The sequence below is a fragment of the Mercenaria mercenaria genome, chromosome 11 (genome assembly GCF_021730395.1).
Source record: "Mercenaria mercenaria strain notata chromosome 11, MADL_Memer_1, whole genome shotgun sequence".
NCBI lineage: Eukaryota > Metazoa > Mollusca > Bivalvia > Venerida > Veneridae > Mercenaria > Mercenaria mercenaria.
The window spans coordinates 60,125,782-60,148,095 of record NC_069371.1 but is presented as its reverse complement, the minus strand read 5'-3'; the positions used below and the strand labels follow the sequence as shown (position 1 = coordinate 60,148,095).

The following is a 22,314-nucleotide window of genomic DNA, read 5'->3' as shown; positions in this document are numbered from 1 at the left end:
AATTAAAGTCTTAGACTTCGTAAGACAAAATATTCATTCATATTCATCTTCAAAGATAGCAATTAACAATATCAATATTTTGTAGGTCAATAAAATATAATAATTAAAATATACAGGTTGTACCAAGGCACTATACATTTCCAGTATTAGAATAAAAATATACACAGAAAATTAAGCTTTTGTCAGATCTGGTCATATTAGTACCTGGAACAACTGATACGTATTAGACCTTCCTGTTAGTACCTGCATGAAAAATGGGTTGCAGTTGTAAATTGAGCAAATTTATATGATAGCATAAATTGTGAATTTCAAAGTTGTACATTTAGTAATTTTTAAATTTTTGGCAAAAGATCTAATGGCGGGTAAGCTGTTTGATTCAGTATGTACTTTTTGCTTCGTTTTTTCAGGCAACGGATTGTTTAACTCGCTTCTGTAAAAAACATTTCACTAACCGAGTAACATAAAAAAGAAACACACCATGAAAAAATTACCAATTTAATTTTTGATTCTATGAATTATAAAAGTTTTTTTTCCAGCTTGCTTATCTGAAAGTGCATGTCTATTTTCTTTAAAGAATCAACCATAACTTTTTTACGAAAATGTCTTTTGAAAAAAAATGTTGTTAAAACCTAGAAAAAATTTTTATAAAAAGAAAGTCCATAAATATTTGTTCACTTAGATGTATATTATCTTTAATAGTCCGTAAGTTTTCAGACTGCGATGTTGCGAATTAATGTGTATTAGATCTTTATCAATTAATTATTTATCTTTCCAATTAAGTTAAGACAATAATCAATTACTGCCCAGTGAGCGGCGATCTTTCATCACAAAGCTAATACCGCTACTGATAGATTGACAGACAGACTAGAGGTATCTAGTTACGATTTAATGACGTTTGCATCAATCGGTGTTCTTATTTCTGTGCTCATCAAAATAGAAATCGGGAAGGCATGACTTTTGTATTTTCAGACTCACTTAATAAATATGAATTTATAAGAAATAACCTTAAATACTCTATATATTTCTTTTTAATGGTGAAAACCTTATCTTTAAACAAATATTCACTTGAAAACAGTTGGTTCTAACAGGAAGCATGTCCTACGGAAGCTAAACCTTTTCTTTTAAACAAATCAATTACAAGTGTTAAACTTTATATTATTAATGCTACTAATTTAAATGTGTGATAATATTATGATTGCACCATTCATAAGGAAACCATATAGATTATATACGTTATACGTCATCATTGCTTTAGCATGAAATAACACTTCTCACGGTCACAGACATTTGGTAAACAACAAGATGGCTGAAAGTATTCAGACCGATCGTTTGCAATCTATGTGAAAGAATAATAAATAAAAACAAAACTACCTGTCAATATATTAGCACTGGTAGCACATTTTTGAATTTTGACCTTATTTATGTAATGACGTTCTTCTTAATGAACTATTTAAAAAAAAATCTGTGTATTTTTTGTTGCTTAAAAAAAAAGGATAAAATTGAAAAAAGTATATCATATTAGGCATACCATTTACAACTTACTTATAAAAAAACAACAACATTTTAATGACTAGTCGAACCCTAATGTACTGTATGGGAAATGGACATATGGGCGATAAGAAGATACGTATAGTAATAGAAGTGCGAATTAATACCATAAATGCATTTTTTTTCAGACAAACGCAGTGAAAACCTGGTGCTTCTTACTTGTTGTGTTGACTGCATACCTTGCGGTTACAGGGGCAACACCGTATCGGGTATGTTAAACTACTGCTAGATTATACATCTAATTACAATTATCATGTTGTCACGAGCTTATACTGACATTGTTTACTCCATGTAGCTTAAACAAGATAATATATAATTATTTTTGTCTATGTGTTTAAACTGTTCGATTAATTTTTTAGTATATAACAATAAAGCTGAAAACCTATATCAAAATTCTACTCCAGGTGTTTAGTTCTGCTATATAAACAGCAGAATATAATACACAAGTGTATGACTTACGTTACTTATCCTTATGTATAATATATGTTTGGGAACATATCTGTATTAGCTATGAATTTAACCAGCCTAAAGTTCAACAACTGTTTATATTACAGAACACACCAGTTCCCTATCAACCACCACTCCGCTGTTCCGTGAGATGCGGGTGCGAGACGTTTGTTTGTGGCAAGCGCGGACTAGGTTGCATGTCACGTGATCCAGGTTGGCCCCGATTTTCGCGTTCCAAAAATTAATCTTTTAAAAGTTGTCTTAATGCTAGAAACGGATATATCAAATTGTAGCTGTGAACCTTTAAGAGGCAGTAAACAGTTTTCGAGTGTTAGTGTCGCATTGGCCAATGTCAAATTTACAAAGGAAGAAACTATTCAGAGATTGAAGTTCGTTTTTTTTTATTCTTTAAAGTGTGGCATAATATCTCGCATTTATTCGAAGATGACAAAAATATCATTTACAGGACAAAGAAAAATTGTTTGTAACAAACATGATTTTCTCTCAACACAAATTGTCATTTCCGATGACAAATTCATTATGGTTTCTTAGAGACTGTCGTGGTGCAGTCAGTCATATATATATATATGTTGAGTACATATTTACAGAAATAGTTTTTCAAACTACGTATAGCTTGACGTTTTCCTAATCGACAAACATAATCACTTTTGATTTTTAGGTATTGATTATTTTCAGTCTAACATGTTTATAGAGTATGTTAAATATGCTGGTTTATATTTTTGTATTTCGAATATTCCAGAAGTGTCATTTTGTCTCAATCATCCTGACATTTTTGAAAGTCCGGCGTCATATAATTTGGATTGCTGCTTAAACGCTTGTAACCAAGGCTTCCCGTCGTTATCCGTCAGTGATAGGTATGTGTGTGAGAGCACGTGCAGAATTAAAGGATTGGCTAAGGTATGGAAGGGAGACTATATTTGAAGTAACAATTAACTTGACTATTTGGCGACTTTTAGTACTAGCAGGATTATGAAGGTTCCGATGACAGCATGCTCTCAGAATTCATAAAATATCTACAAACTTATAAAGAAACTCGAGCTATGGATCGAACCCGAACATGTGTTACACGCTGTGCAAGCCATTGGTATTATTTGCAGATACGGTGATCATTTTGAAAACCAGTCCACATTTTTTTATACTAGTATTTAACCCCTTTGAGGCGCGCAGGAAGCAGTGAGTTCATTGCTACAACACATCGTTCTATTTTTACATGTTCAGGAACTGGGCTCGATTCCACTTGAAAATATATGTTTTATCGTTTTACATCCTTTTGCTTTATGTATTTTGCATATTCTAACACGACGCAAATAACCTACATACGTGTAGAGCAAAATTTATCTCGGGTTATTCTGCAATATACGGAAGCTTAGAAGGGCCTTCAGTTGTGAGAAAATGTTTTCACAAGTGCCGAAAATTAAGGCGAGATCCCTAAAACTTTAAGGTTTTTTTCGCGTTGAAATTTCCGCATTGGTTCGAACTTTTCAAACAACTTGATTTGAATCTTCGTACAAAGACAGAAAGATTTTATTTTTCGTATTATTATTGTCGAGAAGTTGTACTTAATTACATCGCGGAAAAATCTTTGCGCGATATTGATAAGATATTTGCCTTTCTCGCCAAAAGTACTCGCACTGAAGTAATTTATTTCTAACATCTCGACTTCAGCTTATTGCAATGAAAAACACTTTCAACATTTCGTACATTTTTTATCGACATGGTTTCCTATTCATCTTTCAAAATAAGTCACACGTTCCATATTGAGTGTCTCTATACCTTAACATTACATTTGCTTTTATCCTTCCCACAGGGGAATGGATAAATTGCGTTGTCCGTCGTCCGTGTTTCAGTCCGGTTGGAGCCTTATCAGAGACATGTCACTGTTTGGAGTATTTAAAATAAAATATGGTAGAAATGTTAATTGCTAGAAGGAAATGCCACCTTGCAAGTTTCAGTCAGATTGTCTGTGAAAGACAATGTTTATCGCCCTTAGTACATCTATATATAGTACAAACTTAGTGTTTTTATTTCAATTTCCGTCCGTCCAAAGCCATACCTAAAATATGGTTTAGACTATTTTTATGAAAATGGTAGCAATGTAAACTGAGGTAAGGAAATGCGATCATGCAAGTTTCAGTCAGATGAAACGAGTTAATGCCCCTTGTACTTATATAAATATATTACTTATGTAGAGTTTTATTGTCTTTCTATCCACCTGGAACCATATCTAAGACATTGTAAGGGGTATTTCAATAAAACGTGGTAATAATTTTGACTGCCATTGGTAAATGCGGCACTGCACCAGAATAGTGCCCTTAGTACTTGTATAATGTTTACTATATATGACATTTCTTTGCAAATGGGATGTTGCAACCAAGTTTTGTACATATCAAACTTTCTTGACTGAGGTACGCGTTCTGATCACTTGGGTCAATGACAATGTCACCGTTACTAAATATAGAAAACTTGTTTTCTCACAAAAATGAGATAAGCAGACCAAATCTGCTAGCTGTGTAGCCTTAAAAAAGAGCAACGTATATTTGAGCGGAATTTGGTACCTTGGGTCAAGGTCACTGTTACTAAATTATAGGCAAAGGATTCAGTCAAAAATCGGAAGCATGGGAATCTACACTGTAAAGCCCGAATTCTCGATTTTCATTAAACCAATCCTGAAAAATCTTTGACCTGATTATTATAATTAACATATTATAAAACAAGAGCCGTCACAGGAGATAGCGCTCTTGCTAATTTCGATGCTGGATAGTGACATTGAGCACATTTGAGGAAGCTGGAGCTGTCACTGGAGTGTTTAATGACTCTAATCCGGATGAAGCTTAAGCTTGTGTCAAATGTATTTAGTAATAATAGATATAGAGATAGTGTATCAAAACATTAGATAAGTATAAAAGGGACATAATTCTTGGAATATTTCTGCAAGAGTAATGTCCCATGTTTCATATCACGTGACTAATAATGTGGAATAACTACTTTAAGTTTGAATCACTGAGATAGAGCAAAAGTATGTATACATCACAACTTTAACCTGAAATTCTAAGTAAAAAGGGGGCATAACTCATAATATACTGGTGTAAATGCTATTGACCTTATGACATATGATGTAGGTGATGATGTGGAAGAACCATTTTAAGTTTGAATCAAATCCATTTAGTAACAATAGAGATATGATGTAAAAGCTTTAAAATTAAACTAAAGTTCTAAACAAAAAGGAGGCATAATTTATGAAATATTGGTGGAATGGTTATGGCCCTTATGTCATATGATGTTGGTGATGATGTGAATCAACTATTTTAAGTTTGAATCAAATACGTTTGGTACTAACAGAGATAGAATGACAGTGCATCAAAACTTTAACCTGAAATTTTAAGTATAAAGGTAGATCATTCATAAATCATTGGCGCAAGTGTTATGGCCGTTGTGTTAAATGATGTGGAACAATTGTTGTTAGTGTTTTTAATCAAACTCTTTCTATAATAACAAAGATACGATGGAAATGCATCAAAATCAACCTAAAATCCTTAGTAAAAAGCGGGCATGTTTCACGAAAAATTTGTGCCAGAGTTATCGACCTTGTGTCATATGATGTGGGTGAGTATGAAATGGGTGATGATGCGGAACAATTGTTTAAAGTTTGAATCAGATCGTTTTTATTATAATTTAGATAGAAAGTGCACAAAAAACTTTAAACTGAAATTCTGAGTAAAAAGGGGGTAGTTCATGAACTATTGGTGCGAGAGATATGACCTTTGTGCCATATGATGTGGGTGATGATGGGAAATAACTATTTTATGGTTGAAGTATTCCATCAAGTAATTACAGAGATAAAAAGGAAGTACATTAAAACTTTAACCAAGGTGTGTTTGCGGAAGGGCCGGATCGAGTAAGATAGATAAAACTTATACAAATAAGGAAGCCGACGTAGATGCAGACAAATGGATGATTGTAAGAACCCTATCTATTCTCTGAAACTAATTGATGTAGTACACTTTGTTCAGAGGCAGCTAAAACATACATTCTGAGAAAACAGTCTTATGCACGTGGTCATGTACCGTATAACGTCTTCGCAGTTACTTTCAAAGAAGTATTTGAGATGCCACTTCCAAAAATAATGTCGACAAAAATACGCGAAATGCAAAACGTTTTTTTTTCGGCATCGTGAAATATTTAAGACGTCATCACCAAAACATATCTAGCCATCTCATAAAAATTATTCCAACATGTTTATTCAGAGCTAATTGTCAATATAACAATATACGAAATGACAAAAGATTTTTTCTTTGCAACTAAATTTAAATCGTGTTGATGGAAAAATGTACTACAGTGCGAGCATTTTAATGCGAGAAAACCATAAAGTTTTAGACATCTCGTCTTAGTTTTCTGTACTTGTGAAAACATTTTCTCACAACTGAATGCCCTTCTAAGCTTCCGTAGCAATATTCCACTCGCGTGCAATGACGTCGTCCGATCAGGGTGCGTAGCGCGGTCTTAAAAGTTACCATTTTTTACTAACACTGTTGATACTAGTATGTCGTGTTAGAATCGAAATAAGAAGTTCCCAAGTGTGATTTATCATAGAATAACCACGTTTGGGAACTTAATATTACTTTAATAAAGCTATTACTACCTACCCAAAAATATGAATATACGCTACATTGTAACTGAATGCAAAGAAATCTTGAAACTTCAGAGAACCATTTACCTACACAGATATCGTGGTTAAAACACGGCACTGAAACGTCGAGACACGTGCACGTGACATTGCGTGGGTAAAATAGGTATACTTCAAAAAAGTTTGTGTTATTGTAATATCGATATATATTTTACTCGAGAACACCAGTTTACATTTAGTCGTGGCTGCGCCACTCGTGAAAATATTGAATATGGTGTTCGCAATGCGTAAAATATATTTCAATCTTGCACTAGAAATATTACATGTGAAAAGTTAATTTCCTATTTAAACATTCACAGTACAGTATCGTACTGAAGTACGGAAACGTTTATGGGCCTCGCAATGTCGTGTTAGATAACGCAAATATCGACATATTTTCGCGAGAAATCAACATATTATCACAACAAGTCGATATATCTTATTGACATGTTGCATTCCTTTTTTCAATGTTTAATCATTTTTACTCGAGATCCGCGTAAGCTGTAATGATATCTCGAAATATTATGTCGATATAAACCATCCCTTTCTTGATTTTCTAACGCAAGTTCTCGACTTAACCCGACTATATGTAAACAAAGTCACTTCAATGACAGTGACCAGGGGCGTAGGAAAGGTGGGGTTGGGTTAAGGATTCAGTATGTATGCGTGGATCTTGAGTCTCGTCAAGCAGAGTTTTGTTTGTTTGTTTTTGGTTTAACGCCGTTTTTCAACAGTATTTCAGTTATGTAACGGCGGGCAGTTAACCTAACCAGTGTTCCTGGATTTTGTACCAGTACAAACCTGTTCTCCGCAAGTAGCTGCCAACTTCCCCACATGAATCAGAGGTGGAGGACGAATGATTTCAGACACAATGTCTTTTATCAAATCGTCACGGAGAACATACGCCTCGCCCAGGGCTCGAACTCACGACCCCACGTTCCGTAGATCTGCGCTCTCCCTACTGAGCTAAGCGGGCGGACTGTCAAGCAGAGTAAACAATGAACATAAATATAAAATTAAAACGTATAGTAATTCCAGAATAAAATGCGGATTCACTGTGTATAGGCAGTTTACGAGTACTTAGGCACCAAATATCCACTCGGCGGATCATTTGCCTTTCTATAAAGGGACTCGGTAAAGCTGCTAGTTATAGCAAGACTAAAAATTTATTTCTGATTTACGGCAATTTGTAAGTGCTTTAATGCTACTCGTTGACAGATAGTATGAACCAGAGAATAACTGCATACACAGTTTGGTTTGTCTGTGAACAAATAACGTATCACTAGCACATAACACATTTTTATAAATATTTTCTGAGTGCATATTTTTTTCCAAAACAGCAACAACAAACAAATTAAACAGATAAAGAAAATTAAAAAAGAAAACAACCTCACAGTAAAATATCCACAGTTTTACTTTCACAACAGACGTCCGTCAGATGTTGTGAAAGAGAAGCAATTCCTTGAAAATTATTTTTTCTATTTTTATGGATTTCATAAATGAATACCAAGAAACCTTTGTATTAAATAACAAAAATGATGTTTTTCATAAAGCAGATCTAGGTTCAACATAGATTTCATAAGAAAAAGTAAATATTCAAATTAAAAGAAAATACAATGATTAGGCCTATGTTTTATGAATGGATTTCATTAAAAAAACGTCCGAAAATAACAACAATTTTTTTAATTAAAAATGTAAATAAGTTCATCTAGAATACAGTCGGATTTCTTTAAAAAGGTGATTAAAGGAAATAAATAAATAAAATGTTGATGTTTTTATATGAAGAAAATTAAGACTGCTACGATATCCTAAAATATCTGTAGCATTTTTGACGGACCAATGTGTTTGTAACACTGTCTGCTATCTGTCACCTCACATGGATTAGGAACTTACATACTATAAGTGGTCAACTTGAATAGAGTATACTTTTATTCATGGCAGGAAATATGGAACTTGTTTTTGTGTACATTCATATATCTTTTGTGTGTTGTCAGAATTCAAGGGAATCATGGTTACGTTACTGTGGTTTTTAGGAACCGCTTCTTAGGACATTGCGCTCCCAAAAATTGCAAACTAAGTGCTGTAATTGTTAAAGTACAGTTCAAACTGCCCTACGGTCACTTTATATTGGTGGTAAGCCAGGCTTCTAGGAACAGGGTCAGTGCTACAATTCCCAATAATTTCCAAAATTGCGTTTATTCTACTAATTAAACTTCCAGCTATTTGATTTGTCTTACTAGCATGGTATTGAAAATGCCCGCCCAATATGAAAATACTTCCTACGGGCCTGTAAACCCAAATTTCATATTTCTAAAGAGAGCAGTTACTATGTAGGGATAACGCATGTTTTTCGTGTTATAACCTTTGTCGAATCCCTAGGGATTGTTTGGTGCCCGAGCCCGTAGGGCGAGGGTACCAACGTATCCCGAGGGATTCTGAAGATGTTATAACACGAAATGAACATGCGCTAACGCTACTCTAGCATAAAACGCGGAAAAAACCTAATAAATGAATACATTCTACCTCAACGTCAATAAATGTCCATGAAATGCGCGGGAATATCTGAGTTGTTTTTTCACGTTGACGTCATTTCCATTTGAATTATTCGTTTGGAGCCGTAATACGTTTACGCTTTGCCACGGAACGCGCATATATAAAAAGGTGTTATAACAGCACGTGAGCGCAAAACTCTTTCTGTTAACACACGTCTTCTCTCTTGTTAAACCACCCCCAAAAAGTGACAAGAACAGCAGTTTTATGCTAGAATATATTACGAGAACTCACTTTAGTAAATCAAGAAAGGGGCGTTTTATATCGTCATACTATGTCGAGATATCTTTATTTATCCTGTCACTTGCAGTATTTTCGACCCGATATCAGGGTGCCGTATATCTTTCTTGATATACCGTCAGTTGATCATGTGATCAGTGATATACGGTCAGTTGATCATGTGACCTTATGATCGATATTGTTGTCATAAGAAATTTTGCAACGAAACCATCATCATTGTGTTGGAAATGTCCGAACTAAGAAAATGAATGGTCAAATAATGAGTTTTTATTCAAAAACGAAGAAGTTATTGCGATTTTGCCGGTAATCACGTCATTATATAAGTGACGTCATTACGAATATGACGTCATTAAAGCGGTTGTCGCACACTTATTTTTGTAAAATAAATTGCCAAATATCGGAAAATGAAGTAATGACAAGATAAATAGAATAATAGGTTAGTGCCTAAGATGAAGAAAGTTTATCTGGCTCGGCTCCGGACGTTATCAGGTTCGCCTTCGGCTCACCCGATAACCTCCTCCACCTCGCCAGATAAACTTTCTCATCTACGGCACTAACCTATTATTCTCTATAGCTTACGCGGATCTCGAGAAAAAGTATTAAACATTGAAAAAAAATGAATGCAATAAGTCAATAAAATATATCGACTTGTTGTGATAATATGTTGATTTCTCGCGAAAATATGTCGATATTTGCGTTATCTAACGCGACATTGCGAGGCCCATAAACGTTTCCGTACGGAACAGCATTAGCATAATTTTCGAGTCACTAACTACAATAGTTTACGTTGATGTATAGGTCCTGGGCAAGTTAAGATACCTGGTGTATCAAGATTCCTTTTGCATTTTATTACAAATTTTGAGTTAATAAATAAAACGCACCTGGTACATGTACTAATGCTCATCCGTAGTAACGTCATCGTGCATGGCATATATGTTTATCACAAAGTTTACATGAAATATTTGAATACTGAGTACAGTTTAAAAAACTAACTTAAACCTGGTTTCATCAAAGACCTTTTATGTATTGCCCCTGTCTCTTCGCGATGCGTAGGTGTTGCCATAACAACTAAAACACATTTTTAAAGTATGGTAGAATTTGATTTAGTACAAGAGTCTATACATACTTTGAAAGAAACATATATGTACAAGGACCACTAAATATAATCACAGTACAGTGTGCCTTCAAGAGCGAATAAAAACAACAAAAGTGAAATAAAATCAAAGCAAAGAAGGTGTAATATCTAGGTTTCGTTAAAAGTACTAAATAATGATATATCACCTTTAATTTGATTAAATGTACAGATTAGAAGAAATTACCTGAAATATTATATTTAAGAAGCTTATACAGGCCGACGATTCAAATAGTACAAAAAGTTCCTCAAGCTGAAATAATGAAACTTCATGTTTTTGCTACAGAATAACACCAAGCTACAAGCAGGAAATATGGAACGCGATAATCATTAGTTCGTCATGTGCAATTTCCAATATATTCTGTACAAATCATAATTTGTTATGTAGATAAAGCAGTTTGTTATGTACATTTGCTAGTTTGTCCTGTACATATTTTAGTTTGTGCTGTGCATATTTTAGTTTGTGCTGTGCACTCACTAGTTTGTGCTGGCACATGACGAACTAATAATTATCACGCAAAGGCAGTTTAGGCGTTCTATAAGAAAACTATGCCACATTTATATTAATACTGTCCAACGTTTCGTATCTTCAGTATATTGCAACACGTTTTCGAATTCTTATCATTCTGCTGAAATTTCTCAGCATCAATTAATATTCTTAACTTATCAATATATTGTTTAAATGATTATATTTGTCATATTTAAGCCCGCCCGCTTAGCTCAGTAGGGAGAGCGTTGGTCTACGGATCGCGGGGTCGCGAGTTCGATCACCGGGCGGGGCGTATGTTCTCCGTGACGATTTGATAAAAGACACTGTGTCTGAAATCATTCGTCCTCCACCTCTGATAATTCATGTGGGGAAGTTGGCAGTTACTTGCGGAGAACAGGTTTGTACTGGTACAGAATCCAAGAACACTGGTTAGGTTAACTGCCCGCCGTTACATGACTGAAATACTGTTGAAAAATGGCGTTCAACCCAAAACAAACAAACAAACAAACAAACAAACAAAACAAATTGTCATATTCATATATTGTTTGACACTTGGGTGTAAGATCTTTAAGATGATGTGTGAATTTGTATTTGTGATTATAGGTAGCTATTGGAGACAAACGGAGCTATGACTGTCAAGGTAAATTTACATGTTTGGAAGACTGTATTTGGCTTATTTTTTTTTAGTACACAGAAAAAATACATAAAAGGTTATTAAAACAGTATGCATGGTACTAAAGCTTCATGCATATGCTAAAATGTGTAACTTTCGAAGATCTAAAATGTCCGTCGGCATATTTTGTTGACAACAGTGCATTATAACGTAGTTAAGACGTAAGACGTAACGTTCAAGATGTATTTGTAAGTATTGTGCGTAACGTCAATGTAAAACACTATGGTAAACTTAAGGAGGTAGGTTACCTTCATATTTGTAAGTGCGCATGTCCAACCGGAAGCTAACGTGACGATTTACGACGACGTTTACGACAAACTAAATGTGTTTATATGTCCATTCTTCTGAAAACAAATCATGAACCTGTCTCCGATCTGATGCTTTATGGTTTAATAATGCAGAAATAATGAATAAATTGCCGCAGAAACGCTTCAAAACAATGTTGTATTAAAATGACGTCATTGACGTCATGACGTTACGTGTCAGTTACCGCGCAAAATTAATAGCTTTTATTTTGAAAGTACGTAATTCTGTGCATTTTCTTTATTTGAACTTTTTTCAAACAGCTATTATTTGCTGAAATATTATTTATGAGTCTTTTCCTCTGAATAACAATCAATATTTTGCTTCTTCTATGTAGTTATATTGAAATTTTATGCGGAATGTAAGAAAATGGATGATGGTAACCGATGTTATTTGGAATATAATAGGGTGAAAGTTTACTTGTTACGGCCATTTTCAAATAAAAAACTTGCAGTTTGATTTGCAATACCTATTTTTCAGTTTTCGTTGATAATTTGTTAGTTATATACTAAAACGAAGCTCTAAAATTGTTCAAATTTCAGTAGAAAATTGTGATTTCTTGAATTGAATTGATGTTACCTTGGAAACGAAGCCCGTGACCTATATATCTAAATGTAAAATTCAAAAGCGTTGACACTGGTCTATTTAAAGAACACAACTTCGGCTTTTTATTTTCATTTCAACAACATCCATGAGAATAATAGCACATGCTGAACGATTTTTCCATGAAAAATGCAAGACGAAGGGTACTGCTGTAAGTATTTTAAGCTGTGAAATTTGTTTGAATAAATACAAATAACATGAAAATATAACTTACGTTTGAAATAATATGTTTTGAAGCTACATTAGCAAGAAAGATAATTTTATTCAATATTTTTTATAAGAAATTGCGACAAAAAGCAAGATATAAGCTATTTTAAACATCTCTGTTGCCATGGTTACTTTAAACTTTAAGTAAAATAGGGTACCATGTAAAGTGCTTGGTATTTTGCTAATAATATTACCGAAATATTCCATGTTGGTTATTAACAGAATGGCACTGAAGCCGTCGAAAACCCCGTTTTTATACATAGTTGTTTAAAAATGAGCGAAAATGCGTTACCAAGGAAACACGAGCCCCGCGACATATACTTTTTAAGCTTATATTAGAAAGCTAACGCGCATACTAGTAAAATTATCAATTATGCAGACTTCTACGGATATCAGTGAAACTAAAATACACTGAAAAGTGTTAAATATCCGTATTTTCCTTCTTCTTTCAATATAAAATACCTTTGGAGGGTCATGTTCTTTAAACCTGGATAAAAATTGAACTTGAAGGGCCAGAGAAAAACGAAATTGAGATTGTAGCTGTTAAAACATCATATTACACAAAATACAAAAAATTGCTGCGGTTCAACTAATTTGAATTTAACCTGGTAACAAGGTAACCTACCTCCTTAATATACTACGAAGTATATCACTGAGTAAGGATTTACACGTTGCAATGGCAAAATACTAAAACTTCGATATTAGATACTTTTAGGTACATCATAGAGTCACACGTTGCAATGATTGACTATGCTTTAAGATTCAACAGTGCTAAACAAGTTGTTAAGTCTTGACCATGTTTTCAGATTCAGTAGCGCACAACAACACACTTCCTACCATATTTTCCGATTCAGTAACACAAAATAACACGCTATCTTTTTTTTAAGATTCAGTAGCACCAAATAACACACTTCCTATCATACTTTTAGATTCATGTGAATCCAGTAACACACTTCCTAACACATATTTAGATTCAGTAGTACACAACAACACACTTCCTAACATATTTTAAGATTCAGTAGCACACAACAAGACACTTCCTAACACATATTTAGATTCAGTAGCACACAACAACACACTTCCTACCATATTTTTCGATTCAGTAACACAAAATAACACACTATCATTTTTTAAGATCCAGTAGCACCAAATAACACACTTCCTATCATACTTTTAGATTCATGTGAATCCAGTAACACACTTCCTTACACATATTTAGATTCAGTAGTACACAACAACACACTTCCTAACATATTTTAAGATTCAGTAGCATCCAATAACACACTTCCTAACACATATTTAGATTCAGTAGCACACAACAACACACTTCCTAACATATTTTTAGATTCAGTAGCACCAGTAACACACTTATAAACATATTTTTGGATTCAGTACCACTCAATAACACACTTTCTAGTCTCCTAACATATTTTTAGATTCAGTAGCACCAAATAACACACTTCCTATCATACTTTTAGATTCATGTGAATCCAATAACACACTTCCTAACACATATTTAGATTCAGTAGCACACAACAACACACTTCCTAACATATTTTAAGATTCAGTAGCATCCAATAACACACTTCCTAACACATATTTAGATTCAGTAGCACACGACAACACACTTCCTAACATATTTTTAGATTCAGTAGCACCAGTAACACACTTATAAACATATTTTTGGATTCAGTACCACTCAATAACACACTTTCTAGTCTCCTAACATGTTTTTAGACTCAGTAGCACACAACAACACACTTCCTAACATATTTTTGGATTCAGTAGCATCCAATAACACACTTCCTAACACATATTTAGATTCAGTAGCACACAACAACACACTTCCTAACATATTTTTAGATTCAGTAGCACCAGTAACACACTTATAAACATATTTTTGGATTCAGTACCACTCAATAACACACTTTCTAGTCTCCTAACATATTTTTAGATTCAGTAGCACCAAATAACACACTTCCTATCATACTTTTAGATTCATGTGAATCCAATAACACACTTCCTAACACATATTTAGATTCAGTAGCACACAACAACACACTTCCTAACATATTTTAAGATTCAGTAGCATCCAATAACACACTTCCTAACACATATTTAGATTCAGTAGCACACGACAACACACTTCCTAACATATTTTTAGATTCAGTAGCACCAGTAACACACTTATAAACATATTTTTGGATTCAGTACCACTCAATAACACACTTTCTAGTCTCCTAACATGTTTTTAGACTCAGTAGCACACAACATCACACTTCTTAATATATTTTCAGATTCAGTAGCATCCAATAATACATTTCCTAACACATATTTAGATTCAGTAGCACACAACAGCACACTTCTTAACATGTTTTTGGATTCAGTAGCATCCAACAACACACTTCCTAACACATATTTAGATTCAACAGCACACACCAACACACTTCCTTACATATTTTTAGATTCAATAGCACCCAGTAACACACTTCCTAACATATTTTTGGATTTAGTACCACCCAATAACACACTTTCTAAAACAAATTTAGATTCAGTAGCACATAACAACACACTTCCTAAAACATATTTAGATTCAATAACACACAACAACACACTTCTTAACATATTTTTGGATTCAGTAGCATCCGGTAACACACTTTCTAACAAATATTTAGATTCAGTAGCACATAACAACACACTTCCTAACACATATTTAGATTCAATAACACACAACAACACACTTCTTAACATATTTTTGGATTCAGTAGCATCCGGTAACACACTTTCTAACAAATATTTAGATTCAGTAGCACATAACAACACACTTCCTAACACATATTTAGATTCAATAGTACACAAGAACACACTTCCTTACATATTTTTAGATTCAGTAGCACCCAGTAACACACTTCCTAACATATTTTAGGATTCAGTACCACCCAATAATACACTTCCTAACATATTTTCATATTTAACTTTTGCAGCAGCCGGTAAAGTGGACACGAGCGCCTTAACAAATGAATAGAAGAATGTATACTTCTTGAAATGATTATATGTTACATTTATAAAAAGAAGTATAAAAGTTTTGTTGACTTATCTTTTTCTATGAAACAAACGGTTCAAATCAACCCAAAATCTTACCTGACATGTATTCATTCACCAAAGCCGTCAATTCTTTTATTCACCCTATTAATAAATCTACTACTTTCGACAAAATGTGTTAAGTATCCGGTATAAGGAACATTTGACGTACGTACGGACTGACTGGCTGGCTGGCTGGCTTTTTGGAAATTAATTAATTTTCGAACACTATGGTATGGTGGCATATTTCTGTGTTAAGGTCCACGAACAGATTAAATAATGGCAGTGTTCAATATATTATTCTTTCTATAGATAATCATTTCTGTATAAGCTGTATATTTTGATTAAAAATTTTAGTTTTCTAAATATTAAAAAATGTAATTTACACAACGTTAGTAACCACTAAACGTAATTTCCTTACAAATTAGATAATGAATGCTAGTATAAAAGCGTAACACGGCGAGAATGTCATTGTTTGCACATTCACCTGTCTCAGATCTTAATCTTATTAATTAGTATAAAATATTAATCAATGATCGCCCATTTGTTGGCGATCCTCATCATAAGATGAATGCCGCCAGCGAAAGGCCCACTGAGTGTACTTTGGGATCATGTTTTCCGCTTATGTCAGTGCTGATGGACAGACTCAAACTAAGTCTGTTATTATTTTTAATTAATTGCATTCTATGCTTACATAGAATCATTTAATATATCTTATTATTAAAGATATCCAATTCTAATCTTTCACTTATAGTTTTTGCTTTTATTCTAATTTGTTATGCACTGTGCTGCAAAAGAATCTTCTAATATAACGTGTCTATATAGAAACTATGAAGTAATTGTTCAGATCTTCAAATATGATTTTGAGTCTTATTTATTTTCAAATGAGAAATTATCGGGAAAAATATTTCTTATAAAAATCATGTTTATTCGTTTGTATAGTAAATGCAAGTATAGTCCTAAAATATCTATGAAATATTACTGATATGGTACAGTACATATATGATGAGGCAATCATATTTTTCAAACACTTAGGTACACAGAAAACATCGGGCCAAACAAGGATTGCTATGACACTGACTGAGACGAATTCAGTGGTATATATATAGGCTTAAAAAACTTCGCGAAAAGTAAGGCGACGAGTTGTCAATAATACAGACGTTAAAAGACTCGCTTGAACTGGACATTGATCTATTCTATCTAATAGACCGTTTATCAGAGATAAAATTTGGTCTGCTAATTAATTTTATATACTCAAACTCAAAAATGAAATTAAACTTTAGGTTTTTTTCGAACAGAAACACGCGCGGAATTTTAAGGTACTTAAAACTAAACGGACACAAACAATTTTCAAACTCACAACCACTTTAGGATTTCCAAGGAACGCAGATTGCGTCCAGCACGAGAGTACATCTGTTCAATTCATTATGGGCAGTGATCGGTTTATTATGTTGTTTCAACAAACAGTTCTGACATGACTGATGCGTTCTGAGTCGCTACTACAGGACTGAATGCATAGTTGCGCATAGTTTAGTATTTACATTTATTTCATTTTAAAATTCTTGGAAACACGTGCGCTTGGGCACAAAGAAATGAACTTCAGTAAACGTTGCGCATCAGTCATCGAATGATAATCATTAAAGAATTCCTGATTTGCAAGACATTTCAAACGGAATGAATTAATTTATGATCTAAGTTGAAGTACATTTTATCACGATATGCAGCATTTTTACATATCCATTTAGTGGCATCTTTTTAGGTAAATATCAATATGACTTTCAAGGAATTAAGCAAATTATACATATTTCACAACATATGGAGATTGAACAATGAATATATCAAATTAAGCAAATTTAGTTTAGGTTCTGGATGACTTTGAAAGACTTCGAATGGTATCTTTATGCATTTGTATACAATATTAATATGGCTAATAAAAGATGCCGACTTCACGTATTATTTTTCTTACAAAACATTGTTTAATGAAACTTCCCACGGTTGTAAATTCCTTAGTATCTATCATACGATTGAATAAGTAGACGGTATCGCTCTTATTTTTAACAATTTTTAATTATATCTTCCGGGTTGATTTTTTGTTTGATGTTTGAGGCCCCGTATGTAACCCCGTTTATTATCTTACAATATGATAATATTTTCGGATTTTTTATACATGTAGTGTTAATAGCATCAAATACATTCATACGCAAGTACATACATGCACATATTGCTATGTAAACATACTATTTAGATATTATGGGGATTAAATGCTTTTAAATGATAGTTTTTAAACGGACTCCAAATATTAATTAAATATTGATTTTAAAGGAAAAGACAGAAACAGCTGGCACAAAAATTAAGAGAAAAAAAAAAATAAAATTAAGAGCTGCCTTTCAGTAATCCTAATTTTCAGTAAAAGTTGGTATTTTGATTTTACAGGAGAACATTTTTTTCGTCATAAGTTTGTTTAAGATAACTTTAAATGAAATTTTATTCCTTTGTTACTTAAGTATTATCACAATACTGTGTATATAAATTAAACTTTAAAGATGTATTCTGATTTTTGACTCCCAATCATTTTTTTTTTTCGTATCAGTTCTTCCAGCTTTGGGTTACAATTTGAAATAGCCGGAATAAGTTTGTATCAAAGTTTGTTCTTGACCAGATTTTTCTGAAGCTCAAATCCGTCTATTTTATGAAGCTCAAATCGGTATATTTTTACCAAGCTGTAATCTGTACACTTTAACCAAGCTTAAATCTGTAGTTTTTACAAAGATCAAATCGGTACACTTTTTACAAAATTCAATTTGTCATATTTTTTCCAAGCCCATTGACTTTTTCAGTATTTTCCCCTTTGTTTTATTTTTAACAATCTCTGACCTGATGGGGTTGGAGTAACAGCTGGCATGTATCTATGTTTGAGGTTCACCTCAAATGACCAGAACATTCCGGTGCAAACGTATATATACAAGACGTATCACGTATACAATGAAAATATAAACATTATTTCCTATCTTCTATTATTCCTTTTTCTGTACAGTTCACACGGTGCACCGATACGTTATTCAAATCAAAGCATAGACAGCAATAATTGAAAAACGTTAGAGCAACTTCGAAATATATTTGCCATTCATTTTAGTTTAAGATAATAAAAATTCTGTGTCATAATCCCTATTGCCTTATTTTGAGGCCAAGTTGTGTCCTTATTCCTTCAGCTGAATAAAATATATTATTTTGCGAATAAAATATTATTATAACATCGGACCATTGGAATAGAGTTTAGAAAATGCACACAACACAAAATATTTATACGCAAAATTTGAACGATGATAAAACCAGGTTATTTGAATGAGGCTGAAAATGTATATCATCTCTTATCGTATTACATCATATATAAATATTTATAGTATCTATATAGATAATCATTTATGAGAGATATTATCATTTCATTTCATCGAGAATTATGAAAGAATATTGAAAACGCAAATGAACACGACTTTCGTTTTTGAATATTTTTGAGAAAGAAAATGTTCATTACATTACAAATTATAAGGCATTGATACGCAACTCTCTACCTTAATATATACCATTTCAAGGTGTCCAGAACACGTTTCTGATTGATATAGATACTTTAAATATAGAATTAAGTTTACCTTAGCATACTCGGAAATGTTTAGAATAAGAATGCTATAGAGCTGCCACTTTTTTTGCAACAAAAATAAAATCTTAGTTAATATTTATTTGGAAGCTTGATAACATTGTCTACGGAACATAAAAGGAAATACACGGGAAAACATGAAGAAATTAATTTTTATAAGCAAAGACATTTTTAAAAAGAAAAGTCTGCGTAAATTAAACGTTGAAATGTTGCATCTGAAAAGAACACGATTTGGAAATGTATAAAATGGCATTGGTGAAAGGGAATGCATTCATAAATTGATTTACATTCATTTATATACATGTGTACCATTGATTTTATTAAAAAAAATTCTTTAGATTGGCAAATATTATCTTATTGTATATTGATACAAGAAATATGGATGATTATGATTGGTTTAAACACCATGCAATAACATGCAAACCATAGACACATATTTCTTGTTTATTTCATGTCTTTCAATGTTGTCACAACAAAATTTATTCATTTCTACCCGCGCAAGGTCCTGACTTCTTTGTCCGTATTTTTTTGAAATATATAAACTTTTAACACTTTAATATCAAGGGATGCATCTTCTTTTGTTCATGCATGAATTCATTTTTAATGTATATTTCTGATTATTATTTCATATTTCATGTTTTCCCCTCTTTCAAGTAGGCCTGTATCATGGAGACTATACCTTCTAATCTCACCATTTGAAACAGTGAAATTATCAGAATATAAACCGCTGTTATTTTTGCAATAAAGCTTGATTGAAAACCAAAAATAAAGTGTCTAGAGTTGCCAAGGTCCTTTTTATATGTTTGCCCTTTATCACATTTTAGCGCAAAAATGTTTTAAAATGAGAGGCACACTTGGTGGAAGGTTATGCCATTTGTAGTTAAACTCGGTGTCAAAATAGTCTATGTTCAATTAAGACTACTTAATTATTTTTTTTTTATTTAATGATTTAACTGTTTATCAAGCCTGAAACGAATTTGCGTTTTAATGCTAATTTTATTTGGATTAAATGCTAATGTCTAGTTGCAACGTAAATGGATAAATGCAAAGTACTCGGCTGAATATCTTATCTTTTCTGCAATATAAATTTATTAGTTTGTTCTTCTTTAACATAAATATATAATATATTTTTAGATCAGAAAAATTTTGTCAAAGTGGTAATCTCTGAAGAGGTTTGTTTTCAGTGTAAAGAATAACAAAATAAATGCAGCCGAGCGAGCTCTACCAAAAATAGTTCAGCCGGAAGACCAGATTTACGTACTTACCAGACGCATTAACAGGCTCTACGCTAACTGAAAGTGTTTTCCGGCCTGTTAATCAAGAACTGCCTGGACGGGGACTAAAATGTATACTTACCGGGCGGTTCCTGTTTCAGACAAGATATATAGGCACTGGGTGGATTTTAAAATAAAATACTAACTGACTGGATGTGGGTCAAGCGAAATAAAATACTTACCGGACGAGTTCTACTGTTACTAAGGCAGAAGGTACAGACGGCTTTTGGCATACAGTCCATCCCACCCCGCAGCATTGCTTGGTGCTTTATGCAAGGTTGGTCAAGGCAATCAGCCCCAACCATTAACACAGTATTTAAATGAGCTATATAACTGGTGGCGAGTCTGAGCACTTCAATCTTAGATAACTTCCTGTCTGCTGGTTCCGTCGGAATTAAGGTCCGCAATGTAACAAACGCCGTATTGACACTTTGCGTTCGATCGCGTTCTCGTGCGTTCGCATGAGTTCGGGGCTTTCCGTCAGGTTGTAAGTCCGCATTGTCCATTTCACGTGATGGGGACAATTTCCGTCTCTTCCTGTCGTTGAAAGAATCGTTCGAGCACCCGCTGTCTGTGTCGGAAACATTCGGATCTTCGTCCGACCGTCTCTTCTTCCCTTCTTTCTTCATTTTATAAATTTACAATTCCGAAGACGTATTTTTCAATTCACAGATTTGCTATTAATATACATAACATGTATTAATTCTTCATTTCCTTTGAATAAACAATACTTCACATATTATTCTTTTCTTCTTTTAATCAGAAAGTGAAAAAGAATATGTCGGCTTAATTTAAATCCATTTTCTATAGAAATAGTTTTTCGAATTTGGCACAAATTAAATTCGTTTTATTTCACTTAGAAAAGAATTATTCCTATTCATTTGTAATAAATATATTTGCAACAAAATGATCTTATTGTCGGCGGTCTGTGTATCCAATTATACGTAATTAATGAAGATACAAGATGCGCTAACGAATGATGGAATTTTCTGCAAGGTGCCCCCTGCCGGAATCTCGCTTTTCCAACGCCTTTCAAGACGAGAGGTGATGATAATGTCACTGGGCGGAGTTTTACGCACGTCAATCAAACATTGATGTCATGGTTACCAGAATGAAACTGACAGCCCAAGAGTATATCTATGTATCAAGTTCGGTAATTTGTCAAAATGGATCATTTTTAACAACTGAGGATTGTTTTCTGCAAGCGATTACACTTTTCGTACGTAAAAAATGGCGATAGATTTGATGAGGAACAGACTGGATTTTTTTCAGTTAACGTAAAATAAATACAGTATTAAGATCTGTATGATACAGAATGAATTTCGTCATCCACATACATACTGTGACAAGTGATACTAAATTAACTACAAAATCTAAATCTAATGTTTGGTACTATTTTTGAGAATACAAGCATGATAATCACAATTCTA

The 22,314-nt window shown here is 33.3% G+C and overlaps 1 protein-coding gene and 1 long non-coding RNA gene across 2 annotated transcripts in view; one reads left to right on the top strand and one right to left on the bottom strand.

Moving 5' to 3' along the window:
• Positions 1 to 21,886, bottom strand: part of LOC123532868 (transcription factor 15-like) — a 28,638-nt gene extending 6,752 nt beyond the window's left edge. Inside the window, exon 1 of the mRNA XM_045314463.2 lies at positions 21,067 to 21,886. Coding sequence (XP_045170398.1) covers positions 21,067 to 21,513 — 447 coding nt within the window. The 5' untranslated portion in view covers positions 21,514 to 21,886. The remainder of the gene's footprint in view (positions 1 to 21,066) is intronic.
• Positions 1,659 to 15,964, top strand: LOC128546605 (uncharacterized). Its single transcript, XR_008366070.1, has 5 exons — positions 1,659 to 1,757; positions 2,103 to 2,208; positions 2,756 to 2,870; positions 11,695 to 11,731; positions 15,862 to 15,964. It is a non-coding gene; the product is annotated as an uncharacterized LOC128546605 (long non-coding RNA).
• Positions 21,887 to 22,314: the final 428 nt, after the last annotated feature.